Source organism: Leptodactylus fuscus, chromosome 3 (assembly GCF_031893055.1).
Source record: "Leptodactylus fuscus isolate aLepFus1 chromosome 3, aLepFus1.hap2, whole genome shotgun sequence".
Classification (NCBI taxonomy): Eukaryota; Metazoa; Chordata; class Amphibia; order Anura; family Leptodactylidae; genus Leptodactylus; species Leptodactylus fuscus.
The window spans coordinates 198,292,843-198,316,570 of NC_134267.1; the positions used below are offsets into that span (position 1 = coordinate 198,292,843).

Here is a 23,728-nt window from a genome sequence, read left to right on the forward strand (position 1 = left end):
CACCCTGTCGGGTCTGTATTTGCACTGTGAAGGCTAGACTGGTGTATGAGCGCGCACGCAGGGCCGGCGGCATCTCACCGCTTGGCTTTGCATATGTGACCCCGCCCACCAATGATGAGACAAAGCCGGAAGACAGAAGAATTCACAGAAACGAAGACTGGTAAGTATGCGACGTGGGACAACCCCTTTAAGTCATAGGGTGCCTTCAATACAGTGGATGGGTCCATTGTGCTGCTGAATGGTTTTGACTTAATGCTGCTCCTGAGGATGTTGTCTATGTGATCCTGGTAATAAATGGAGCTTAAAACATGGCAGGAAAATGCTTAGATGCAGAAAGGGTGACACTGTGGGGATAAAAAAGTGCTATGCAATTTCACAGAATTTGTCACTATGTCACACTAAATCATAGAATCTCTCCCCATATCAGTCTGCCTACATTAAATACGCAAATCTATTGTCCAGGATGTAATTAGGAGAACAGTGCACTCTGTACGCCGCCCTCTAGAGGGCAGCATCCTTAACATCATGCATGACTCAGTTAAAAAGTCTAATATCATGATGCGGATTTAATTGCCAAATTAGTATTTCTATTCCAAAAGGAACAGATTCCTAGCTATGGATAGCGCTGTTTCGGCCTATTGGGCCTCCTCAGCATAGCGTAGGGATACTGATTTGGCAGATGATTAAGAGACTGATGCAAGGGATTATAAGACAACCCATCTGGTTCACAAATCATGTAGAGACATCTACCTGAGAGAGAGAAATCTTCACAGGGTGATTCGCAAATGACAATTTGTGGCAAAAGTACTATTCAAAGTTGAAAAAAACCTCTCAAAGAGAATAATGGAGGCAATGCCCTGAGTAGTAGAGAAGCAAATTTGCATACATTATTAAGTATGATCCTGGGTTCAAAACCTGGCTCACCCCTAATGGAAAAATACATACAATGAAACATTTTAAAATTATTCCTAAAAATAAAATTATTCATTACTTCTGGCACTCGACTGCACAGTAGCCGTCTCTATTGCACAGGCATGGGCGGTTGGTAGACATCAATAAGCGAAGGTACCAACTGCCCAGAACAAGTGTTATCCAGTGCCCAGAAGATCTAGACAGGAACATAGATAAATATGTTGGGGGGTTAGTTAGTATTGGTGATATTCCGTTTTTGGAAACGGAACATCACTGGAAAAATCAGAAAATGTGCCCGGTTTGGTCACATGACTGCTCCAGCGATTTAGGTGAATATAGATTTTTGGTAACCTAAGTAAATTAGAAGGTGTGTGTGGGGAGGGGGGGGGGCTCAGCCTCACAATGTTTGTATTTCCACCATCCCCACTATGTTTTTTCTTTTTTCCTTAATACATATTTTTCTCTGTCCATTACTTCATTAAAATCTCCCATTATTAATAACGGAAGATTTCAGAAGCTATTCTTCTCCATTAATCCCTTTATCCATTTCAATATATCCAGATTGTATAGTGGTAGCTATACACTATCACCAATGTACAATTAAAATTTCCAAAAGTTTTTTAAAGGACATTTAAAAAACCCCAAAAATGCATATTTGCATTATATACTATCCTCATTGTAGCAGGAAAAAACTGTGAAAACTGAACACCATATACTCTAAGTAGACTCTTACCCTCCTTGAAGAAGTTTCTATCTTTCTGGGTTTGTACAGCAAAATCCAGAAGCAACGTTTATTATACAACAATTATCTGGCCGTCCCACTTAGTATCGTTACCACTTCTATTTTTCCTCAGTACTATTTCTTTATCTCTTGAGGACAGTATATAAGGGGGTGACAGTGCCTAGTAGTAGTTTATCTGCTACATGCTGGGTATTAGGATGCAGCATCTTAGCCAGAGATCTGTCAGTATGTCTGAATGGCTCATGATGGGAGATATAGTGAGCAGATGGATCGGAGCTGCCAGTTCTAGAGTGAGAGATGAGGTTTGAGGCTACTAAATATTGCTTGATGTGGATGAATACAGTAACTTGGGACCTAGAGTAAGCTAGAAAGCAGAGATGAGCGAACACTATTCGAAACAGCCGTTTCGAATAGCAAACTCCCATAGAAACGAATGGACGTAGCCAGCACGCAGGGGGTTAAGCGACCGGCCGCCGGCAAAGTCGGTGTGCCGGCCGCTTCCATTCATTTGTATGGGAGCATGCTATTCAGAACGGCTGTTCCGAATAGTGTTCATTCATCTCTACTAGAAAGGGCACAGACAGACCTTCAAGAAGAGAAACCCTGGACCCTGACGCTAGCAGTTTTTCCACGCGGTTTTTGCCAAAATCCGCGTCATGGATTTCCCACCTCCTATTGACTGCTTTGGTTTTTGTAGGCGGAATCCGTCTGAAGGAAGCTTTTTTTTTCCACTCACAGAAAAATTACATGAGTGGAAAAATAAAGCAAGCAGGACCCATAGAGAACTTTATGGGGAGATGTTTTTTCCATGTGGATTCTGACGCGGATTCAGCGTCAAAATCAGTGCCCAAAAAACTCTGTGTGAATGGACCCTAAGAAGTAAGTCTAAATGGAAGTAGCCTAAGAAGCTATTTTGGCTTTATTTAGGCATTGCCTTCCAGTACTCATCATTCTGCTTCATTCTACTAATATGCTTGTCGTTGTATAATCAGTAAAGAATACAGCCTGCCATTAGGGTTGAGCGATCGGGATCAGAAAAGATCGGATTCTGATCGGCGATCGAGTAAATTTCACGATTGCAATCGGAATTCTGATCCCGATCCTTTTGGCAGGATCGAGGTCGGAGGTTATTTCCAACAATGCTTTGCTACAGGCCAAGGATTGTGGGAAAAGCTAACAATGTTAGCTAGGTCCCATAGGAATGAATGGATGCAGCCGGCACACACCCTGTGCTGGCGTCCGGCCACTTTATCCCCTGCGCTGGCTGCGTCTATTCATTCTAATGGGAGTAGCTAATAACACTTACCTGCTCAGAAGTGCTGCCGCTGGTCCGGTCCCCGCTGTTCTCGCTCCTCTTCTCGCCTCGCTGCCTCCGCCTCCCAGATTAGTGTTACAGACCTAGGAAGAAGGCAGGGCTTGTGGCTTAGGAGAGTGTGGGTGGGTACTGGGAGGGGAGCACTCACATCTCGGACTAAGTAGCCAGAGGATTTTTAACAATTAAAGCGTTCAATTGTTAGACCCCATGCTGTGTAGTGAATAGGATCGTTTTTAAAATCCGATCTTCGATTATTTAAAAAATCCCATTGACTTACATTGGGATCGGAACTGGGATCAGGATTGGGTTTGAATGGAAAATGACCGGAAATCGGATTTTAAAAACGATCCTGAAATCTCAAGATTGGCTCAACCCTACCTGCCATGCTTGCCAGCGTGCACGGACCCAATGACTTACCATAGCTGATATTCTTGGTCAACAAGGTCGTTGTCATCATCGTCATCACCTTTAAAGAAATAAGGGTCAGCCTCCTCCCCTGGCTGTGCCTGTGACATTTAAAGGGCCCACTCTACACTGAAATAAGAGTCTTCTTCCTCGTACTCCTCCTCTTCCAGTCTATAAGTCCCAGTTCCTCCACTGCTGTTATCTTTGATGCCTGATATGCTGTTTAGGCTCTGTACTGTCAGGAGGGCGGTGTCAGGCAGGGGTGTGTGATTCTCAGCTCTGACACTGGCTGCCTCTGATTGAAGCTCTGAATCCTGCCCCCCGAATCACAAAAACATTGGTGCCATTGTTGCTAGCTACACTGCGCACTAGTAGTTGGCGAGGAGCCATCCAGTGGGATAAGTGCTGCAGGATACAGCAAAGCAGCTCCTCTGCTGTGTGGCTTCTCTGAACCAGGCTCATTAACTATAAAACTGCACAACAGCCCCTCACCTTACACCTATGGAACAAGGGAAGAGGAGGAGTGGAAGTAATGCCTTCCCTTGGTGAAAATGGAGGCAGAAAACTGTCCAGATAGATGGATCCAGAGGAGGCGGATGGGCCCTGCATGGTGTTGGAAGTGGGCCTACACAAACCTAGCCTTGTCGCATTTCTAGACTGTGGCTGCTGCTGTTCACGACATTGACCCAGTGGGCCGTGAAAGCCATGTATTGCCCTTTCCCATAACTGCTGCATCATGTGTCAATGGTGCTGTGGACCTATCCCTATACTGACATATCCAGAGAAAGGCCCACCCGCTAGGTATCCTCCATCAAGGATGAGCGCATACCATCAGCTGGTAAAATGCAATGGGATCCACTAAGTAGTAAGGCAGTGACTGAACCTCCAGCAGCTTGGCCATATGCAAGTTAAGTTGCAGAACCAATAGATGTCTGGGCGCATATCAATGTTTACTGGACACACTTTACCTTATGGATGACTAACATTGGCATGGAAGAGGAGGAGCATGAGAAACAGTTGGAGATGAGAATGATAACCATATGATAGGTGTTGATGTAGCTTGTCTACATGAAAGATCACAGGGAGAAAGGGTAGAATGGTCTAGCTCACTTCCCTTGCCAGTGAGACTGCCAAGTCTATTTTGACAAATAAGTAACACATCTATTTTAAAAATAAAAAAACTCAACCCCCAATTCTTGTCTAATTATGTTAAAAAAACCAAATATATAAAAATAAAATAATTGCATGTTAAATGAAATGTTATTTAACCTGAATGTTGAATGCCCAAAAAACAATATTAAAACAATTGCTGTTTTTGCTTATGGACTACTTAATATTTATTATTTGTTCCTATTCAGCTTCAGCCCAAGAAACTCCTTGCTTGAAAGCTCGCCTGAAAGCGTTGAGTGGAGGGCAACCTTTACTAGGAGCTTTTGTACCAGACTGTGATGAAAAGGGTTCATACCGTTCAAAGCAGTGCCATGGCAGCACCGGCTACTGTTGGTGTGTTCGTGAAAACGGTGAAGAGATTCCTGGAACAAAAACTCCATCTGGACAAGCTGAACTCAAATGTGGAGAAGCTGGTAAGAATGATCTTCAGGCTTTAGACACATGGATAGCCATGCTCTGTTATAGAAATTGGTCAGCGTGTTGCTGTTGCCACCCACATTTTTATTGTTAGTAGTAGTTGCACATGTTTCTGCATTCCTCTTATTTTGCCTGTCCTCTGCCTTGTTTTCTTCCAGTCATTTTTTTACTATACTCTCTATTAGAGATGAGCGAACAGTGTTCAATCGAACTCATGTTCGATCAGATATTAGGCTGTTCGTCATGTTCGAATCGAACACCGCGTGGTAAAGTGCGCCATTACTCGATTCCCCTCCCACCTTCCCTGGCGCCTTTTTTGCTCCAATAACAGCGCAGGGTAGGTGGGACAGGAACTACGACACCGGTGACGTTGAAAAAAGTAGGAAAAACCCATTGGCTGCCGAAAACATGTGACCTCTAATTTAAAAGAACAGCGCCGCCCAGGTTCGCGTCATTCTGAGCTTGCAATTCACCGGGGACGGAGGTTTCCGTCCAGTTAGCTAGGGCTTAGATTCTGGGTAGGCAGGGACAGGCTAGGATAGGAAAGAGAAGACAACCAACAGCTCTTGTAAGAGCTAAATTCCAGGGAGAAGCTTGTCAGTGTAACGTGTCACTGACGGGCTCAATCGCCGCAACCCAGCTTTCCCAGCATCCTGAATGGAATACACTGACAGTGTATTCCCGTATACCCTATATATACACCCCCGATCCCCATTCCAATGGTGTGCCCCCCCCACCTTCACCCCAGAAATACCCTGCAAGTCCCCTAGCAATAGAATTGGGGCTATATACACCCACTATTTTTGCTACTGCCATATAGTGCCATTGTCTGACTGGGAATTCAAAGAATATATTGGGGTTACAAATACCCTCATTTCTTGCTACTGCCATATAGTGCCATTGTCTGACTGGGAATTCAAAGAATATATTGGGGTTACAAATACCTTAAAGTTCTGCCACTGACATATAGTGCCATTGTCTGACTGGGAATTCAAAGAATATATTGGGGTTACAAATACCTTCAAGTTCTGCCACTGCCATATAGCGCCAGTTTCTGACTGGGAATTCAAAGAATATATTGGGGTTACAAATACCCTCATTTCTTGCTACTGCCATATAGTGCCATTGTCTGACTGGGAATTCAAAGAATATATTGGGGTTACAAATACCTTCAAGTCCTGCCACTGCCATATAGTGCCATTGTCTGACTGGGAATTCCAAGAATATATTGGGGTTACAAATACCCTCATTTCTTGCTACTGCCATATAGTGCCATTGTCTGACTGGGAATTCAAAGAATATATTGGGGTTACAAATACCTTCAAGTTCTGCCACTGACATATAGTGCCAGTTTCTGACTGGGAATTCAAAGAATATATTGGGGTTACAAATACCCCCATTTCTTGCTACTGCCATATAGTGCCAGTTTCTGACTGGGAATTAAAAATGCGCAAGGCTCCCGGAAAGGGACGTGGACGAGGCCGTGGGCGAGGTCGGGGGAATGGTTCTGGGGAGCAAGGTAGCAGTGAAGCCACAGGGCGTCCCGTGCCTACTCCTGTGGGGCAGCAAGCATTGCGCCACTCCACAGTGCCAGGGTTGCTTGCCACATTAACTAAACTGCAGGGTACAAACCTTAGTAGGCCCGAGAACCAGGAACAGGTCTTGCAATGGCTGTCGGATAACGTTTACAGCACATTGTCCAGCAGCCAGTCAGGCTCTGCCTCCTCTCCTCCTATTACCCAACAGTCTTGTCCTCCTTCCTCCCAAAATTCCCAAGCTTCACAGAACAATAACCCCAACTGTCCCTGCTCCCCAGAGCTGTTCTCCGCTCCTTTCATTGTCCCTCAACCTGCCCCTCCATGTCGCGATTCCACGCACCTAACAGAGGAGCATCTGTGTCCAGATGCTCAAACACTAGAGTCTCCTCCATCTCCGTTCGATTTGGTGGTGGATGACCAGCAACCCACCCTCATCGACGACGATGTGACGCAGTTGCCGTCAGGGCATCCAGTTGATCTGTGCATTGTGCGGGAGGAGGAGATGAGACAGGAGTTGGAAGAGGAAGTGGTGGATGATGAGGACACTGACCCGACCTGGACAGGGGGGATGTCAAGCGGGGAAAGTAGTGTGGATGTTGAGGCAGGTGCAGCACCAAAAAGGGTAGCTAGAGGCAGAGGCAGAGGTCAGCAGCTTAGGCGAAGCCAGGCCACACCCGGAATCTCCCAAGATGTTCCAGTTCGTACCCAGCCCCGAAAAACTCCCACCTCGAGGGCACGTTTCTCGAAGGTGTGGAGTTTTTTCAAGGAATGAGCCGAGGACAGATATAGTGTTGTCTGCACAATTTGCCTCTCGAAATTGATTAGGGGCTCTGAGAAGAGCAACCTGTCCACCACTTCAATGCGCCGTCATTTGGAATCCAAGCACTGGAATCAGTGGCAGGCAGCAACGGCAGGACAAAGGCCGCCTCCGTTCACACCACTGCCTCTGCCTCTGCCACTGCCACTGCTCACTGTTCTGGCGATGCACTCCAGAGGACGAGCCAGGACACCACTTCATCTGCCTCCGCCACTTTGTTGACTTCTTCCTCATCCTCCCCTGTTCCTGTCTTATCTCCTTCTCCTGCACCATCAAAGGCACCATCAGGCGCTTCTTTACAACAACCCACCATCTCTCAGAAGTTGGAGCGGCGGCAGAAATACACCGCTAACCACCCACACGCGCAAGCCTTGAACGCCAACATCGCTAAACTGCTGGCCCAGGAGATGTTGGCGTTCCGGCTTGTTGAAACTCCCGCCTTCCTGGACCTGATGGCAACTGCGGCACCTCGCTATGCCGTCCCTAGCCATCACTACTTCTCCCGGTGTGCCGTCCCCGACTTGCACCAGCACGTGTCACTCAACATCAGGCGGGCCCTTAGTTTCATGCTTTGCACAAAGGTCCACTTGACCACCGACGCGTGGACAAGTGCATGCGGACAGGGACGCTACATTTCACTGATGGCACACTGGGTGAATGTAGTTGAGGCTGGGACAGCTTCCCAAACTGGCCCGGTGTACCTCATCTCCCCGCCTAACATTCCTGGAAGGGACACGAGAAGAACACCCCCCTCCTCCTCCTCCTCCACCGCCTCCTCCTCCGCTGTTAGATTGACCCCAGCTACGAGTTGGAAACGTTGCAGCACTGGCGTTGGTAGACGTCAGCAGGCCGTGCTGAAGCTGATCAGCTTGGGGGACAGACAGCACACTGCCTCCGAGGTGAGGGATGCCCTCCTCGATGAGACGGCAATATGGTTTGAGCCGCTGCACCTGGGCCCAGGCATGGTCGTTTGTGATAACGGCCGGAACCTGGTAGCAGCTCTGGAGCTTGCCGGACTCCAACATGTTCCATGCCTGGCCCACGTCTTCAACCTAGTGGTGCAACGTTTCCTAAAGAGCTACCCCAATGTTCCAGAGCTACTGGTGAAAGTGCGGCGCATGTGCGCCCACTTTCGCAAGTCAACAGTAGCTGCTGCTAGCTTAAAATCTCTCCAGCAACGCCTGCATGTGCCACAACACCGGCTTTTATGCGACGTCCCCACACGCTGGAACTCAACGTTTCAGATGTTGAATAGAGTGGTTGAGCAGCAGAGACCTTTGATGGAATACCAGCTACAAAACCCTAGGGTGCCACAAAGTCAGCTGCCTCAGTTTCTCATCCATGAGTGGCCATGGATGAGAGACCTTTGTGACATCCTACGGGTGTTTGAGGAGTCCACAAGGAGGGTGAGCTCTGAGGATGCGATGGTGAGCCTTACAATCCCGCTCTTGTGTGTTCTGAGAGAATCCCTGATTGACATCAGGGATAACTCAGATCACACAGAGGAGTCAGGGATAGCATCCGATCCGTCACAGCTGGAGAGTAGGTCCACACATCTGTCCGCTTCATCGCGTTTAATGGAGGAGGAAGAAGAGTTGTCCGATGATGTGATGGTGATACTGGAGGCTTCCGGGCAACTTCGAATCGTCCCATTGTTGCAGCGCGGATGGGTAGACATGGAGGATGAGGAGGAAATGGAGATTGAACTTTCCGGTGGGGCCAGAGGAGTCATGCCAACTAACACTGTGGCAGACATGGCTGAGTTCATGTTGGGGTGCTTTACAACCGACAAGCGTATTGTCAAAATCATGGAGGACAACCAGTACTGGATCTTTGCTATCCTTGACCCCCGGTATAAAAACAACATCTCCTCTTTTATTCCGGTAGAGGGGAGGGCCAATCGCATCAATGCTTGCCACAAGCAATTGGTGCAGAATATGATGGAGATGTTTCCAGCATGTGACGTTGGCGGCAGGGAGGGCAGTTCCTCCAGTAGGCGACCAAGTTCTCACCGGTCCACACAAACGAGGGGCACACTGTCTAAGGTCTGGGACACCTTGATGGCACCCCCTCGCCAAAGTGCCGCCACGGAGGGTCCTAGTGTCACCAGGCGTGAGAAGTATAGGCGCATGTTGCGGGAATACCTTTCCGACCACAGCCCTGTCCTCTCCGACCCCTCTGCGCCCTACACGTATTGGGTGTCGAAGTTGGACCTGTGGCTTGAACTTGCCCTATATGCCTTGGAGGTGCTGTCCTGTCCTGCCGCCAGCGTCCTATCTGAGAGGGTGTTCAGTGCAGCCGGTGGCATCATCACTGACAAGCGCACCCGTCTGTCAGCTGAGAGTGCCGACCGGCTCACTTTGATAAAAATGAACCACCACTGGATAGAGCCTTCATTTTCGTGCCCACCTGTGTAAAGCAACCCAACATGAAACTCCATGTCTGTGCTCAACCTCTCCAATTCCTCCGCATCCTCATACTCATCCACCATAAGCGTTGCACAATTCTGCTAATACTAGGCTCCCTCCACCCTGATTTCCCCCAACTCTGCTGGTTAGAGGCTCCCTCCACCCTGATTTCCCCCAACTCTGCTGGTTAGAGGCTCCCTCCACCCTGATTTCCCCCAACTCTGCTGGTTAGAGGCTCCCTCCACCCTGATTTCCCCCAACTCTGCTGGTTAGAGGCTCCCTCCACCCTGATTTCCCCCAACTCTGCTGGTTAGAGGCTCCCTCCACCATGAATTTGACCAAACTGGGGTTTTTAGAGGCTCCCTCCACCATGAATTGGTCCAAACTGGGCTGGTTAGAGGCTCCCTCCACCATGAACTTCCCATAGCTTGGCTGTTTAGAGGCTCCCTCCACCATGAATTGGTCCAAACTGGGGTTTTTAGAGGCTCCCTCCACCATGAATTGGTCCAAACTGGGCTGTTTAGAGGCTCCCTCCACCATGAATTGGTCCAAACTGGGCTGGTTAGAGGCTCCCTCCACCATGAACTTCCCATAGCTTGGCTGTTTAGAGGCTCCCTCCACCATGAATTGGTCCAAACTGGGGTTTTAGAGGCTCCCTCCACCATGAATTGGTCCAAACTGGGCTGTTTAGAGGCTCCCTCCACCATGAATTGGTCCAAACTGGGCTGGTTAGAGGCTCCCTCCACCATGAATTTGGCCAAACTGGGGTTTTTAGAGGCTCCCTCCACCATGAATTGGTCCAAACTGGGCTGGTTAGAGGCTCCCTCCACCATGAACTTCCCATAGCTTGGCTGATTAGAGGCTCCCTCCACCATGAATTGGTCCAAACTGGGCTGGTTAGAGGCTCCCTCCACCATGAACTTCCCATAGCTTGGCTGTTTAGAGGCTCCCTCCACCATGAATTGGTCCAAACTGGGATTTTTAGAGGCTCCCTCCACCATGAACTTCCCATAGCTTGGCTGTTTAGAGGCTCCCTCCACCATGAATTGGTCCAAACTGGGCTGTTTAGAGGCTCCCTCCACCATGAATTGGTCCAAACTGGGCTGGTTAGAGGCTCCCTCCACCATGAACTTCCCATAGCTTGGCTGTTTAGAGGCTCCCTCCACCATGAATTGGTCCAAACTGGGGTTTTTAGAGGCTCCCTCCACCATGAATTGGTCCAAACTGGGCTGTTTAGAGGCTCCCTCCACCATGAATTGGTCCAAACTGGGCTGTTTAGAGGCTCCCTCCACCATGAATTGGTCCAAACTGGGGTTTTTAGAGGCTCCCTCCACCATGAATTGGTCCAAACTGGGCTGGTTAGAGGCTCCCTCCACCATGAATTTGGCCAAACTGGGGTTTTTAGAGGCTCCCTCCACCATGAATTGGTCCAAACTGGGCTGGTTAGAGGCTCCCTCCACCATGAACTTCCCATAGCTTGGCTGTTTAGAGGCTCCCTCCACCATGAATTGGTCCAAACTGGGCTGTTTAGAGGTTCCCTCCACCATGAATTGGTCCAAACTGGGCTGGTTAGAGGCTCCCTCCACCATGAACTTTCCATAGCTTGGCTGTTTAGAGGCTCCCTCCACCATGAATTGGTCCAAACTGGGCTGTTTAGAGGCTCCCTCCACCATGAATTGGTCCAAACTGGGCTGGTTAGAGGCTCCCTCCACCATGAACTTCCCATAGCTTGGCTTTTTAGAGGCTCCCTCCACCATGAATTGGTCCAAACTGGGCTGTTTAGAGGCTCCCTCCACCATGAATTGGTCCAAACTGGGGTTTTTAGAGGCTCCCTCCACCATGAATTGGTCCAAACTGGGCTGTTTAGAGGCTCCCTCCACCATGAATTGGTCCAAACTGGGCTGGTTAGAGGCTCCCTCCACCATGAACTTCCCATAGCTTGGCTGTTTAGAGGCTCCCTCCACCATGAATTGGTCCAAACTGGGGTTTTTAGAGGCTCCCTCCACCATGAATTGGTCCAAACTGGGCTGTTTAGAGGCTCCCTCCACCATGAATTGGTCCAAACTGGGCTGGTTAGAGGCTCCCTCCACCATGAACTTCCCATAGCTTGGCTGTTTAGAGGCTCCCTCCACCATGAATTGGTCCAAACTGGGGTTTTTAGAGGCTCCCTCCACCATGAATTGGTCCAAACTGGGCTGTTTAGAGGCTCCCTCCACCATGAATTTGCCCAAACTCTGCTGGTTAGAGACTCAATCCACCCTGATTTTCAAAACAAATGTTGGTGCCAACCTCAACTTACTACAAGGGCCAAATTCACTGCTGGTGACAAGCTCTCCTCACTGCAAGTGCCAAATACACATGTTTCAAGGTGTTTTCCTACTGTCAGAGAGGTGGTATTGAGTGTGTAAAGTGTGTAGTTGTTAGGCTGTGATGTTGGGGTAATAGAGGGTCTTTGGTGTGTTAGATGCCCCCAGACATGCTTCCCCTGCTGTCCCAGTGTCATTCCAGAGGTGTTGGCATCATTTCCTGGGGTGTCATAGTGGACTTGGTGACCCTCCAGACACGGATTTGGGTTTCCCCCTTAACGAGTATCTGTTCCCCATAGACTATAATGGGGTTCGAAACCCGTTCGAACACACGAACAGTGAGCGGCTGTTCGATTCGAATTTCGAACCTCGAACATTTTAGTGTTCGCTCATCTCTACTCTCTATTTAAATATAGTGATTGACAAAAATTCTAGCACTGTGTGTATGTCTTTATTTTTGTGTGTTTTTTTGTTTTTCAGAATAAATAGCAAAGTACTTAAAGGGTGACCTGGTTATTGAGAATTAGACTAGAATTGTGTCATTCAGCTTTTACACAAACTCTCCATTCAAATGCAGTAGGCAGTGGATGTTACATAAACTGGTTTCATATGATCTCGATTCAAATGCAGCAAGTGGAGGATATAAAGAAAAAAAAATGTTTTCAATTCAAATGCAGCACATTCACTCAGCTCACATGCCAAAAAAAATGAAACTAAAAAGATGGAGGGATTCCCGGGCAACCTCCTCACTAGTATTCACTGTACTAAGGGAGACAGCGAGGACATGGACTAGCATTTTTGTAGTTTCAGGGATGAGGAAAGAATGGATTCAATGAATGTTTTTGAGTGTTACTCTTTTAGAAATACATTTGGCCAGCAAATAGTGCCCCATTAGTACTAACGACTAGAGATGAGCGAACACTAAAATGTTCGAGGTTCGAAATTCGATTCGAACAGCCGCTCACTGTTCGAGTGTTCGAATGAGTTTCGAACCCCATTATAGTCTATGGGGAACATAAACTCGTTAAGGGGGAAACCCAAATTCGTGTCTGGAGGGTCACCAAGTCCACTATGACACCCCAGGAAATGATACCAACACCCTGGAATGACACTGGGACAGCAGGGGAAGCATGTCTGGGGGCATAAAAGTCACTTTATTTCATGGAAATCCCTGTCAGTTTGCGATTTTCGCAAGCTAACTTTTCCCCATAGAAATGCATTGGCCAGTGCTGATTGGCCAGAGTACGGAACTCGACCAATCAGCGCTGGCTCTGCTGGAGGAGGCGGAGTCTAAGATCGCTCCACACCAGTCTCCATTCAGGTCCGACCTTAGACTCCGCCTCCTCCGGCAGAGCCAGCGCTGATTGGCCGAAGGCTGGCCAATGCATTCCTATGCGAATGCAGAGACTTAGCAGTGCTGAGTCAGTTTTGCTCAACTACACATCTGATGCACATTCGGCACTGCTACATCAGATGTAGCAATCTGATGTAGCAGAGCCGAGGGTGCACTAGAACCCCTGTGCAAACTCAGTTCACGCTAATAGAATGCATTGGCCAGCGCTGATTGGCCAATGCATTCTATTAGCCCGATGAAGTAGAGCTGAATGTGTGTGCTAAGCACACACATTCAGCACTGCTTCATCACGCCAATACAATGCATTAGCCAGTGCTGATTGGCCAGAGTACGGAATTCGGCCAATCAGCGCTGGCTCTGCTGGAGGAGGCGGAGTCTAAGGTCGGACCTGAATGGAGACTGGTGTGGAGCGATCTTAGACTCCGCCTCCTCCAGCAGAGCCAGCGCTGATTGGCCGAATTCCGTACTCTGGCCAATCAGCGCTGGCCAATGCATTCTATTAGCCCGATGAAGTAGAGCTGAATGTGTGTGCTAAGCACACACATTCAGCACTGCTTCATCACACCAATACAATGCATTAGCCAGTGCTGATTGGCCAGAGTACGGAATTCGGCCAATCAGCGCTGGCTCTGCTGGAGGAGGCGGAGTCTAAGGTCGGACCTGAATGGAGACTGGTGTGGAGCGATCTTAGACTCCGCCTCCTCCAGCAGAGCCAGCGCTGATTGGCCGAATTCCGTACTCTGGCCAATCAGCGCTGGCCAATGCATTCTATTAGCCCGATGAAGTAGAGCTGAATGTGTGTGCTACATCAGAGCCGAGGGAGCGCTTGAACCCTTGTGCAGCCTCAGCTCTGCTACATCAGAGCCGAGGGTGCGCTTGAACCCTTGTGCACACTCTGCTTCATCAAGCTAATAGAATGCATTGGCCAGCACTGATTGGCCAGAGTACGGAATTCGGCCAATCAGCGCTGGCCAATGCATCCCTATGGGAAAAAGTTTATCTCACAAAAATCACAATTACACACCCGATAGAGCCCCAAAAAGTTATTTTTAATAACATTCCCCCCTAAATAAAGGTTATCCCTAGCTATCCCTGCCTGTACAGCTATCCCTGTCTCATAGTCACAAAGTTCACATTCTCATATGACCCGGATTTGAAATCCACTATTCGTCTAAAATGGAGGTCACCTGATTTCGGCAGCCAATGACTTTTTCCAATTTTTTTCAATGCCCCCAGTGTCGTAGTTCCTGTCCCACCTCCCCTGCGCTGTTATTGGTGCAAAAAAGGCGCCAGGGAAGGTGGGAGGGGAATCGAATTTTGGAGCACTTTACCACGCGGTGTTCGATTCGATTCGAACATGGAGAACACCCTGATATCCGATCGAACATGTGTTCGATAGAACACTGTTCGCTCATCTCTACTAACGACCCAAATTGGGAAATAATAATTATGACTCCATAGTAATATCAAATAGTGCCCCAAATAATGCCCTCAATACTAATAATGATCCAAACTGAGCCTCCATTAGTAACAGTGACCTCCATAGTACCCTAAACTCAATAATTCTCACCAAGCGAGGGATTCAGTCAGGGCCGGTGTCAGCGCACGGCATAGTCGGGCAAGTGCCAGGGCCCACAGAGCCTCTGGGGGCCCCCCAGCACTTGCCCGCCCCAGCACTTGCCTGTCCTGGTGATTAAAGCAGGAGCTGTGAGCTGAGTTCCTGCTTTAACGATGCGGCCCGACTTCGGTGTGTGAATGGAGTGAGAGAGCGGAGAGAGGAGCGGCGGGGGAGCGATGGAAGGTGAGTGTAAGTGCTTGTTTTGTATTAAACATTAAGATGAAACATAATGAAGGGGGCCCATGAAACTGGGGTGAAATGAAGGGCAGGGGGAACGGCATGACACTGGGGAAGATGAAGGGGGTGGGGAGAGAACAGCATGACACTGGGGCAGAGACGGGGGGACATGAAACTGTGGGCAGATAAAGGGGTGGAGAACGGCATGAAACTGGGGACAGAGATGGAGGGGGCCCAATGAAACTGGGGGGCAAATGGAGGGGGGGAATGGCATGACACTGGGGAAGATGAAGGGGGGGGGGGGACGGCATGACACTGGGGCAGATGGGGGGGGTGGAATACATGACACTGGGGCAGAGATGGAGGGGGGACATGAAACTGGGGGCAGAGGAAGGGTGTATATGAAACTGGGGGAGACATGGAGGGGGGGCATATAATTTACGGGTGACTGTAGGAGGATTATACTGTGTAGGAGCACATGAAAAATGAATGAGAATGGGCAGAGTCAACATAAAAGTGGGTGGAGCTAAATTTGCCGCGGCTCTGTTGCCGAAGGGCCCATAAAAACCTGGAGCCGGCCCTGGATTCAGTTTAGGGAGACATGAAATAGATGTCTTTGAGAAAGCTGTCTACAGGAATATCTGGGCCAAATATACTTTATAAGAAATTTATAACAACTTTGATCTTTTTTTCTCAATTTAGCAATTCAGGGATCTTGTGAAAAAGAACGGCCAAATTAGTTCTAAATTATTATTTTTTTTTTAGCAATTAATTTGGAAATTCAAGGACCTTGTGAAAAAGAACGGCAGCGTCTGCAGGCAAAAAAAGGACAACCCCTACTGGGAGCTTTTCAGCCCAAGTGTGATGAAAAGGGCCACTATCTTACAAAGCAATGTCATGGCAGCACTGGTTACTGCTGGTGTGTTAATGAAGAAGGAAAAGAGATTAATGGCACAAAAACTCCACCAGGAAAATCCCAAACATGTGCAGAACATCAAAGTAAGACGCAGTTCTCTATCTTATTTTGTAATTGATTACAGCCGACATCAACTGTTGTACATATCTATGGAAATAATATATTACATGTCAATCTACAATACCAGTGTATGTAAGGGCCTGGGAGGATCAGTCCCCATTAAAGGGTTGACCCCTCTGCATATGTGTCTGAAGTGTGATTGTGGATGGACTGGCCGGACCCTTCTTGTCTGAGTGAGATAGGAAGCCACTAGTTTGGTCTGTAGATTATGTAAATTGGAAGGGGGTAATTTTTACTATGAGTGCTGACATGGTATCCTGCCCAGCCTGGCCACTATGTTCATTGAACTCAATCTTGATATCTATAAAGATTAATTTACAATACAATATAGAGAGAAAACGGAATTTATGACTATTCAGATATATTTGGTCCTCAATCCAGAGGATACCGACCAGGATGAACAAAAGACTGAGGCTGAAGCCCCACGTTGGGGAAACTCAATTTTTTTTTGTTGCAGATTTTGTTGTGGTTTTTGAGCCAAGGTCAAGAATGTCTACAACAGGAATGGGAACTACCGTATTTTTCGGACTATAAGACGCACTTTTTTTCCCCAAAATTTTGGGGGAAAAGAAGGGTGCGTCTTATAGTCTGAAGGTGGCGCCTGGCATCCACTGTAATAGAGAGGCGGAAGCCGGCAAGTGATAGACGCCATTACAGGTGCCGGGGCCTGCGACATCGCTGCGCTCCTCTGCCCTGCATGAAGCCAGCAGCGGCAGGGGCTCCTCCGTGCCCCCGCCGCTGGCTTCATGCATGGCAGAGGATCGTAGCGATGTCTCAGGCCCCGGCGTCTATCCCTCGCCGGCATCCGCCTCTCTATTACAGCGGATGCCGGGTCAGTATCAGCGGCCCCTTCTCCCCCGGGGCCGGTCCCCACCGGCCCCGTACCTGTAAAGTTGCAGGCCGGCTCCTGCGCGGCGATATCGCAGGAGCCGACCTGTTCGGGTGACAGCCGGGAGCCTAATGAGGCTCCCAGGCCTGTCACGGCTATATTAGTATTGCGGCTGGTCTCTATGACCAGCCGTAATACTAATAGACAGAATGTCCCATAGACGGCAATACAGTTGTATTGCCGTCTATGGGACTTGCGATCAAGTGACCGCAGGTTCAAGCCCCCGGGGGGGAATAAAATAGTAAAAAAAAAAAAAGCTTAAAAATATGAAATAAATAAAAGTTCTAAATCACCTCCTGTTTTTTTTTTTTCAATACAAGGTGATCTAAGCAATAGATATCCCCAAAAATGGTATAACTAAAAATTACAGCTCGCCCCGCAAAAAAAACACTCTATGCATCCCCGTACAGCTGCAGGGTCACCTGTCAATGTGGCCTTGCAGCTGTTGCAAAACTACAACTCCCATATATTAAATATTTTACCAGTTTTTGCTTCAAAAAATTTTTTCCCTATTTTCCTCCTCTAAAACCTAGGTGCGTCTTATAGTCCAGTGCGTCTTATAGTCCGAAAAATACGGTATATAAGAAGTTCTTATACTTCTACCTTCTTCTCATTCTACTCTTAGCTTGGCTCAAAAAACCGTAACAAAATCTGCATAAAAAAAGCGGAGTTTCCGCAACGTTGCGCGTTAGCCTAAATTATTATTACCTAGGTGACATAAAAGAACAATTAAACCCAATTTATGAGGAATGCTCAATAAAAAGCAGCAAAATCTGCAATAAAAAAAAAATATAATTATGAAATGGTTATATAACGTAGGTATGTTAGCTATATGTGTAGCTTGCTTCAGCCACATAGAAAAACAAAACAGATGCTGTGGTTCACACAGGTCTCTCACCAGAAGTCAGGCTGTTGGGACAAAACCCGGCTCCTCCACTCTATCCCAGGAACTGCCCAGGACTGAGGTCTTATCAGGCTTTATAGGCCTATAATAAGGCCCATCTCCCATCTGTGCTCCTTCCTGCTGTAGGATAAGAAGTGGTTATAAATCACAGGTGAGGTTTTGCTACAGCCCTGTAATGACCTCACTCACCATACAGAAGAGAGGACGCTAGGGGAGACATAATGACCGTCTAGGACTTTACCTGTCATTTTCACAACAAGGAGTACAATGGAGTGTACACAACAGTGAGCACAGGATATACACCTTTGTATTTTAGCTTTACTTTTTTAGGCTGATCTAATTTTTATTACATATCCATATTTAGCCAAAGAAACACCTTGCTTGAAAGCTCGCCAGAGTGCGATGAGTGCAGGGCACCCTATGCCAGGAGCTTTTGTACCAGACTGTGATGAAAACGGTTCATACCGCCCAAAGCAGTGCCATGGCAGCACCGGCTACTGTTGGTGTGTTCGTGAAAATGGTGACGAGATTACTGGCTCAAGAACTCGACAAGCTGATCTAACATGTGGAGAACATGGTAAGAATGATCTTTAGACTGGAGACACATGGGATAGTGTTATGCTCTCTGTTGTTTGGGTCCGCATGGGGACCCAAAAGACGTAAAATATCTCCACTAAAAAAGCAGTTACCCACAGACGCCTGCAGACATACAGACTATAATTGGGTCCACCAGGTGTTTATCAGGTTTCTGACTGTTTTACATTGAAACCACTGTGCAGGACTTTTCTCTCTGCCAATATTAGGCGGAATCTGCGGCAGTCTTCTACGGAGACTCCAACGTAGATGTCAACCTAACCTTAATTGTGTTGGCAAATGCCTTTTCATGTGAGGACATAGAGGTATTATTCCCACATTTATTCCTGTACACCACAACTAAATTTCTGCTTGCAGATCTTGCACATACAAATGCATTTATCAATTTAGAGAAAAATCCCAAATGGGATATGGCCGTCTGTAGTTGGTATACACAAGGCGTATAATGGAGTGTATACAACAGTGAGAACGGGATATACACCTTTGTATTTTAGCCTTAATTTTTTAGACTGACTTAATTTCTATTATAAAAAAAAAACAAAAAACTTGAGAGTCTTCAGTAGTTGATACCTTTTTTAATGGCTAACTAATAATGATGACAGATTACAACGTTTCGAAGCTCTGGTATCAACTACTCTCAAGACTCAACTACTCTCAAGACTCTCAAATTATTTGTTTTTTTTTTTATATTTCCTGCCCACTGGCTAACACGGTACAAAAACAAACATTTTCCTTATACTTAATTTCTATTGTTTATCCATATTTAGCCCAAGAAAAGCCTTGCTTGAAAGCTCGCCTAAAAGCATTGAGTGGAGGGAAACCTATGCCAGGAGCTTTTGTACCAGATTGTGATGAAAAGGGTTCATACCGCTCAAAACAGTGTCATGGCAGCACCGGCTACTGTTGGTGTGTTCGTGAAAATGGTGAAGAGATTCCTGACTCAAAAACTCCACCTGGACAAGCTGAATTAACATGCGGAGAACCTGGTAAGAATGATCTTTAGGCTGGAGACACATGGGATAGTGTTCTGCTCTCTGTTATTTGGGTCCTCATGGGGATCCAAAAGACATAGAATATCTCCACTAAAAAAGCAGTTGCCCACAGACACCTGCAGACATACAGACTATAATTGGGTCCACCAGGTGTTTATCAGTACATAGAGGTATTATTCCTACATTTGTTCCTGTACACCATAACTAAATTTCTGCTTGAAGATCTTGCACGTACAAATGCATTTATCATTTTAGTAAAAAATTCCCAAACGGGAAATGACCACCTATGGTTGGTTGCACTAACACCAGCATAGTGTTTTTTTATTATTTTTTTATTTTTTTATTTATTTATCTATTTATTTATTTTTTTTACAAAAATTTAGTTTTTTTTTGTTTTGTTTTTCATGCAATTTTTTTTTTCTGTTTTTGTTTTTTGTTTTTCTGTTTGTTTGTTTCCATGCATGACATATCAACAATTCCCCCATATTTACCCATTCACACTTACCTTTAAGGTTTTTTTTTTTTCTGATATGCTACACTTCAATGCACCATTCTAAAATGATGACTCCATATTATGTCTTCTTTTTCCTCTGTCTCTCCAGCACCACACTTGATGCTTAATTAATCAGTTTCTGTTTCTGTGCAGATGGGAGGGGCTTTGTTTTTACTTGTGTTTCTTTTATTGTTTAAAAGACTGCAGCTCAACACGCATCCATATGCCATGAGTAAGGGGGCAACCCCGAAACATGTAGGCTCTTGTAACCCCTACTGCTGCACATGAAGTTTTTTTATATGTAAAATAAAAGTTACGTTTTATGATACATGGATGGCTGATCGTTCGTGCTGGACTTTGCTACTTTTCATTAAGCAGCGGAAACATGTCTGCTAATACCACCACCATTGCCCCCACCCCACGAGTTTCACCTAGGTCTTCTGCAGGCAGGCCTTTTGGATGTTGAGATTCTGCATTATTTGGAATCATTAATTTCACCACAGCCACCACCTTCTTATCATGTCAGCTCTGCTGAGATGCAGCAGAGCTGAGTGTGCAGTAGGGTTCAGTACATCTATGATGCAGTAGAGCTGAGTGTGCAGCAGGGTTCACATCTCATGCTGGCCATGCGCTCAGCTCGGCCATGCGCTCAGCTCGGCTGCACAATGCATTCCTATGCCGAGACGTAGCAGTGCCAGTGGTGCGCTCAGCGTGGTTGCATCTCCGGTGTAGCCAAGCTGAGCACACGGCCAGCACTGCTACATCTCTGCAGAGGAATGCATTGACCAGCGTTGATTGGCCGAATGCTATACAGAGTACAGCCAGAGCAGAACCATTTGCCCCATTAGTAATAATGCTCCATATTGGGTAATAGTAATAGTAATAATAACCCCACTGCAATAATAAATAGGGCCCCAAATAATGCCCTCAATACTAATAATGATCCACAGTGAGCCTCCATTAGTAACAGTGCCCTCCATAGTACCCTAAACTCAATAATACTCACCAAGCGAGGGATATAGTTTAGGGAGACATAAAATAGATGTCTTTGAGAAAGCTACAGGAACATCTAGGCCAAATAAATTTAATTTTAAAAGAACTTTGATTTTTTTTTTTGCTCAATTTAGCAATTCAGGGACCTTGTGAAAAAGAACGGCAGCGTCTGCAGGGAAAAAAAGAACAACCCGTACTGGGAGCTTTTCTGCCCAAGTGTGATGAAAAGGGCCACTATCTTACAAAGCAATGTCATGGCAGCACTGGTTACTGCTGGTGTGTTAATGAAGAAGGAAAAGAAATTGATGGCACAAAAACTCCACCAGGAAAATCCCCACCATGTACAGAACATCAAAGTAAGACGCAATACCCAATCTTATTCTGTAATTGGTCACAGACGATATCAACTGTTGTACATATATATGGAAATAATATATTACATGTCAATCTACAATTCCAGTGTATGTAAGGGCCTGGGAGGTTCAACCCCCACTAAAGGGTTGACCTCTCTGCATATGTGTCTGAAGTGTGATTGTGGGTGGACTGGCCGGACCCTTCTTGTCTGAATGAGATAGGAATTCACTAGTTTTGTCTGCAGTTTATGTAAGAGATTGTAAAACATGTTTATATACTTATCTGAGAACAAGTAGTTGCAAAAGAAACTGCAGACATTCTCTCAACCTTTCATTTAAAGAACCAGTTCCAGTGACAATAGGTCATATAGGGTGGCAGAAAACAGCCCTTATATATTTTAGGATGTGAATGGTAAATAGATATAACAGGTTTGTCAACAAACATATGATCACATTGTCTACAAAACCCAAGCTAAAGCCTAGTTTTATAAGTTTATGAAGCAGGATACAGGCTGGCAGGGTTAGAGGTCGTAGACTTGGGCCAGAAGAGGTACCAGAACCAAGCTTATCAACCCAGACACACATATAGATAAATCAGGGTTACCTGAATCAAATGGTGTTTTCTCCTTGTGAATCGGTGCCTCCGTTGCAGAGATAATACTGTTTTTGTTACTATGCAAATGAGCTCTTTGGAGCAATGAGGGAGTTGCCAATTACCTATTTGGAGCAATGACAATGTTACTCAAAAGAGCTCATTTGCATATTGAGAAACTGCAAATATCTCAGGAACAGATGTACTGATAAACAAGGGGAATCACCATTCACCATTCACCCTGCCCTATCTGTAAGACTGGAACAAAAAGTAGACACCGAGCACACTCATAGTGCAGATAATCATAAATATTCTGTGGCAATTTGAAAAACCCACAAGTGACAAAAAGACCTGATTGGTCTCTCACCTAATGTGACTGTGATCCCGTTCACAGTTACGTTTAGAAGATTGATGACTAGGTGGAGGGAGCAGCACGTCACAGGAACACCAATAGGAAAGGACCAGGTGTGAAAGAAATGTAAAAAACCAAAAGGACCGCGCTCACAGGTCAATAGATCTATTGACCTGTGAGCGCGGTCCTTTTGGTTTTTTACTATCTGTAAGACTGGTTTGATATGCTGGGTTTAGGTGACAGACTCCTTTTAAGGAGCCGTTGACTTTATCAGGCTTGCGGTATACATTCCTGTTATTTTGCTCTGTGATACCATGCAAAATATTAGTTTTTAATTAAATTAAGTGGAATTAAATCATGCTCCTATGTCTTGATATGACACCCCCCTGGTGTTCTTTTTATTCCCTTTGAGAATACCCACCTAACTGGTTCAGTGCTGCCGAGGCAAAACTTTAAATTGTAGGAGATGTTGGGGTCACCTAGAACCTACAGCCTGAGGACTTACACATTTACAGTCCTCAAATATATATTGGGAGAGTCAGAGTATAAATGTATTGATGTATAGATCAAAAACACTAGACTTAACAGCCATTATTGGGCATATCCATGATGTTGAGAAACCAATATGAGGCTCAGTACCATCACCCACAGAGGAACCTCTAATACGAGCCCATCCTGGTTCTTGTCTGTAGAATTAAAGAGAGTCCGTGAGGTGGGACTGGGCAACGGAGTTACAATATGTTATTATAGCACTGGACATGTTAACTGGATGTTCTGATAGGGAATTGAAAGCACACCAGGTGGTACCAAGTTTGTACCAGTTACTACTAGACATAGGAGCTGATTTTAAAATGATTCCCATTGGAAAATTATTTTTAGAGAAAGGTAACATTTACTATAGGATTACTGCTTCAATGGAGATAAAATGAAATATATAAAACACTTTTATTAAGAAAGATCTTGATTAAATAACACAATTGTATTGTATATTAAAGGGATTTTCCCACTAATGACATTTATCCCCCTAGCCATATTATAGAAGGTAAATGTGAGATCACTGATAGCCAGACCACAGGCTTCCTCTAGCAATCATGAGAATGGGGACATGCAAGGTATCACAGGTTCCCATATCAATAGAGTGGTGAACCTACTCAACCACTGATATATTTACTGCAATGGGACTCCCAGAGATTTTGGTCCTAGAAGTCCCATAAGAGTGAATAATACATAGGTTGAGCATATGCAGCACCATTACCCTGATTGCTGAAGATCCCAGGGGTCCGACCACCTGTAACCAGACAGTGATCCTCTATCCTGTGGACAGGGGATGTGTACATAGTGGGAACACCTC

At 46.2% G+C, this 23,728-nt stretch overlaps 1 protein-coding gene across 1 annotated transcript in view; it reads left to right on the forward strand.

Moving 5' to 3' along the window:
- LOC142198560 (saxiphilin-like) overlaps nucleotides 1–23,728 on the forward strand; it is a 77,716-nt gene that overhangs the window by 24,578 nt on the left and 29,410 nt on the right. Inside the window, exons 4-7 of the mRNA XM_075269593.1 lie at nucleotides 4,739–4,957; nucleotides 18,373–18,585; nucleotides 19,370–19,588; nucleotides 21,215–21,436. Coding sequence (XP_075125694.1) covers nucleotides 4,739–4,957; nucleotides 18,373–18,585; nucleotides 19,370–19,588; nucleotides 21,215–21,436 — 873 coding nt within the window. The remainder of the gene's footprint in view (nucleotides 1–4,738; nucleotides 4,958–18,372; nucleotides 18,586–19,369; nucleotides 19,589–21,214; nucleotides 21,437–23,728) is intronic.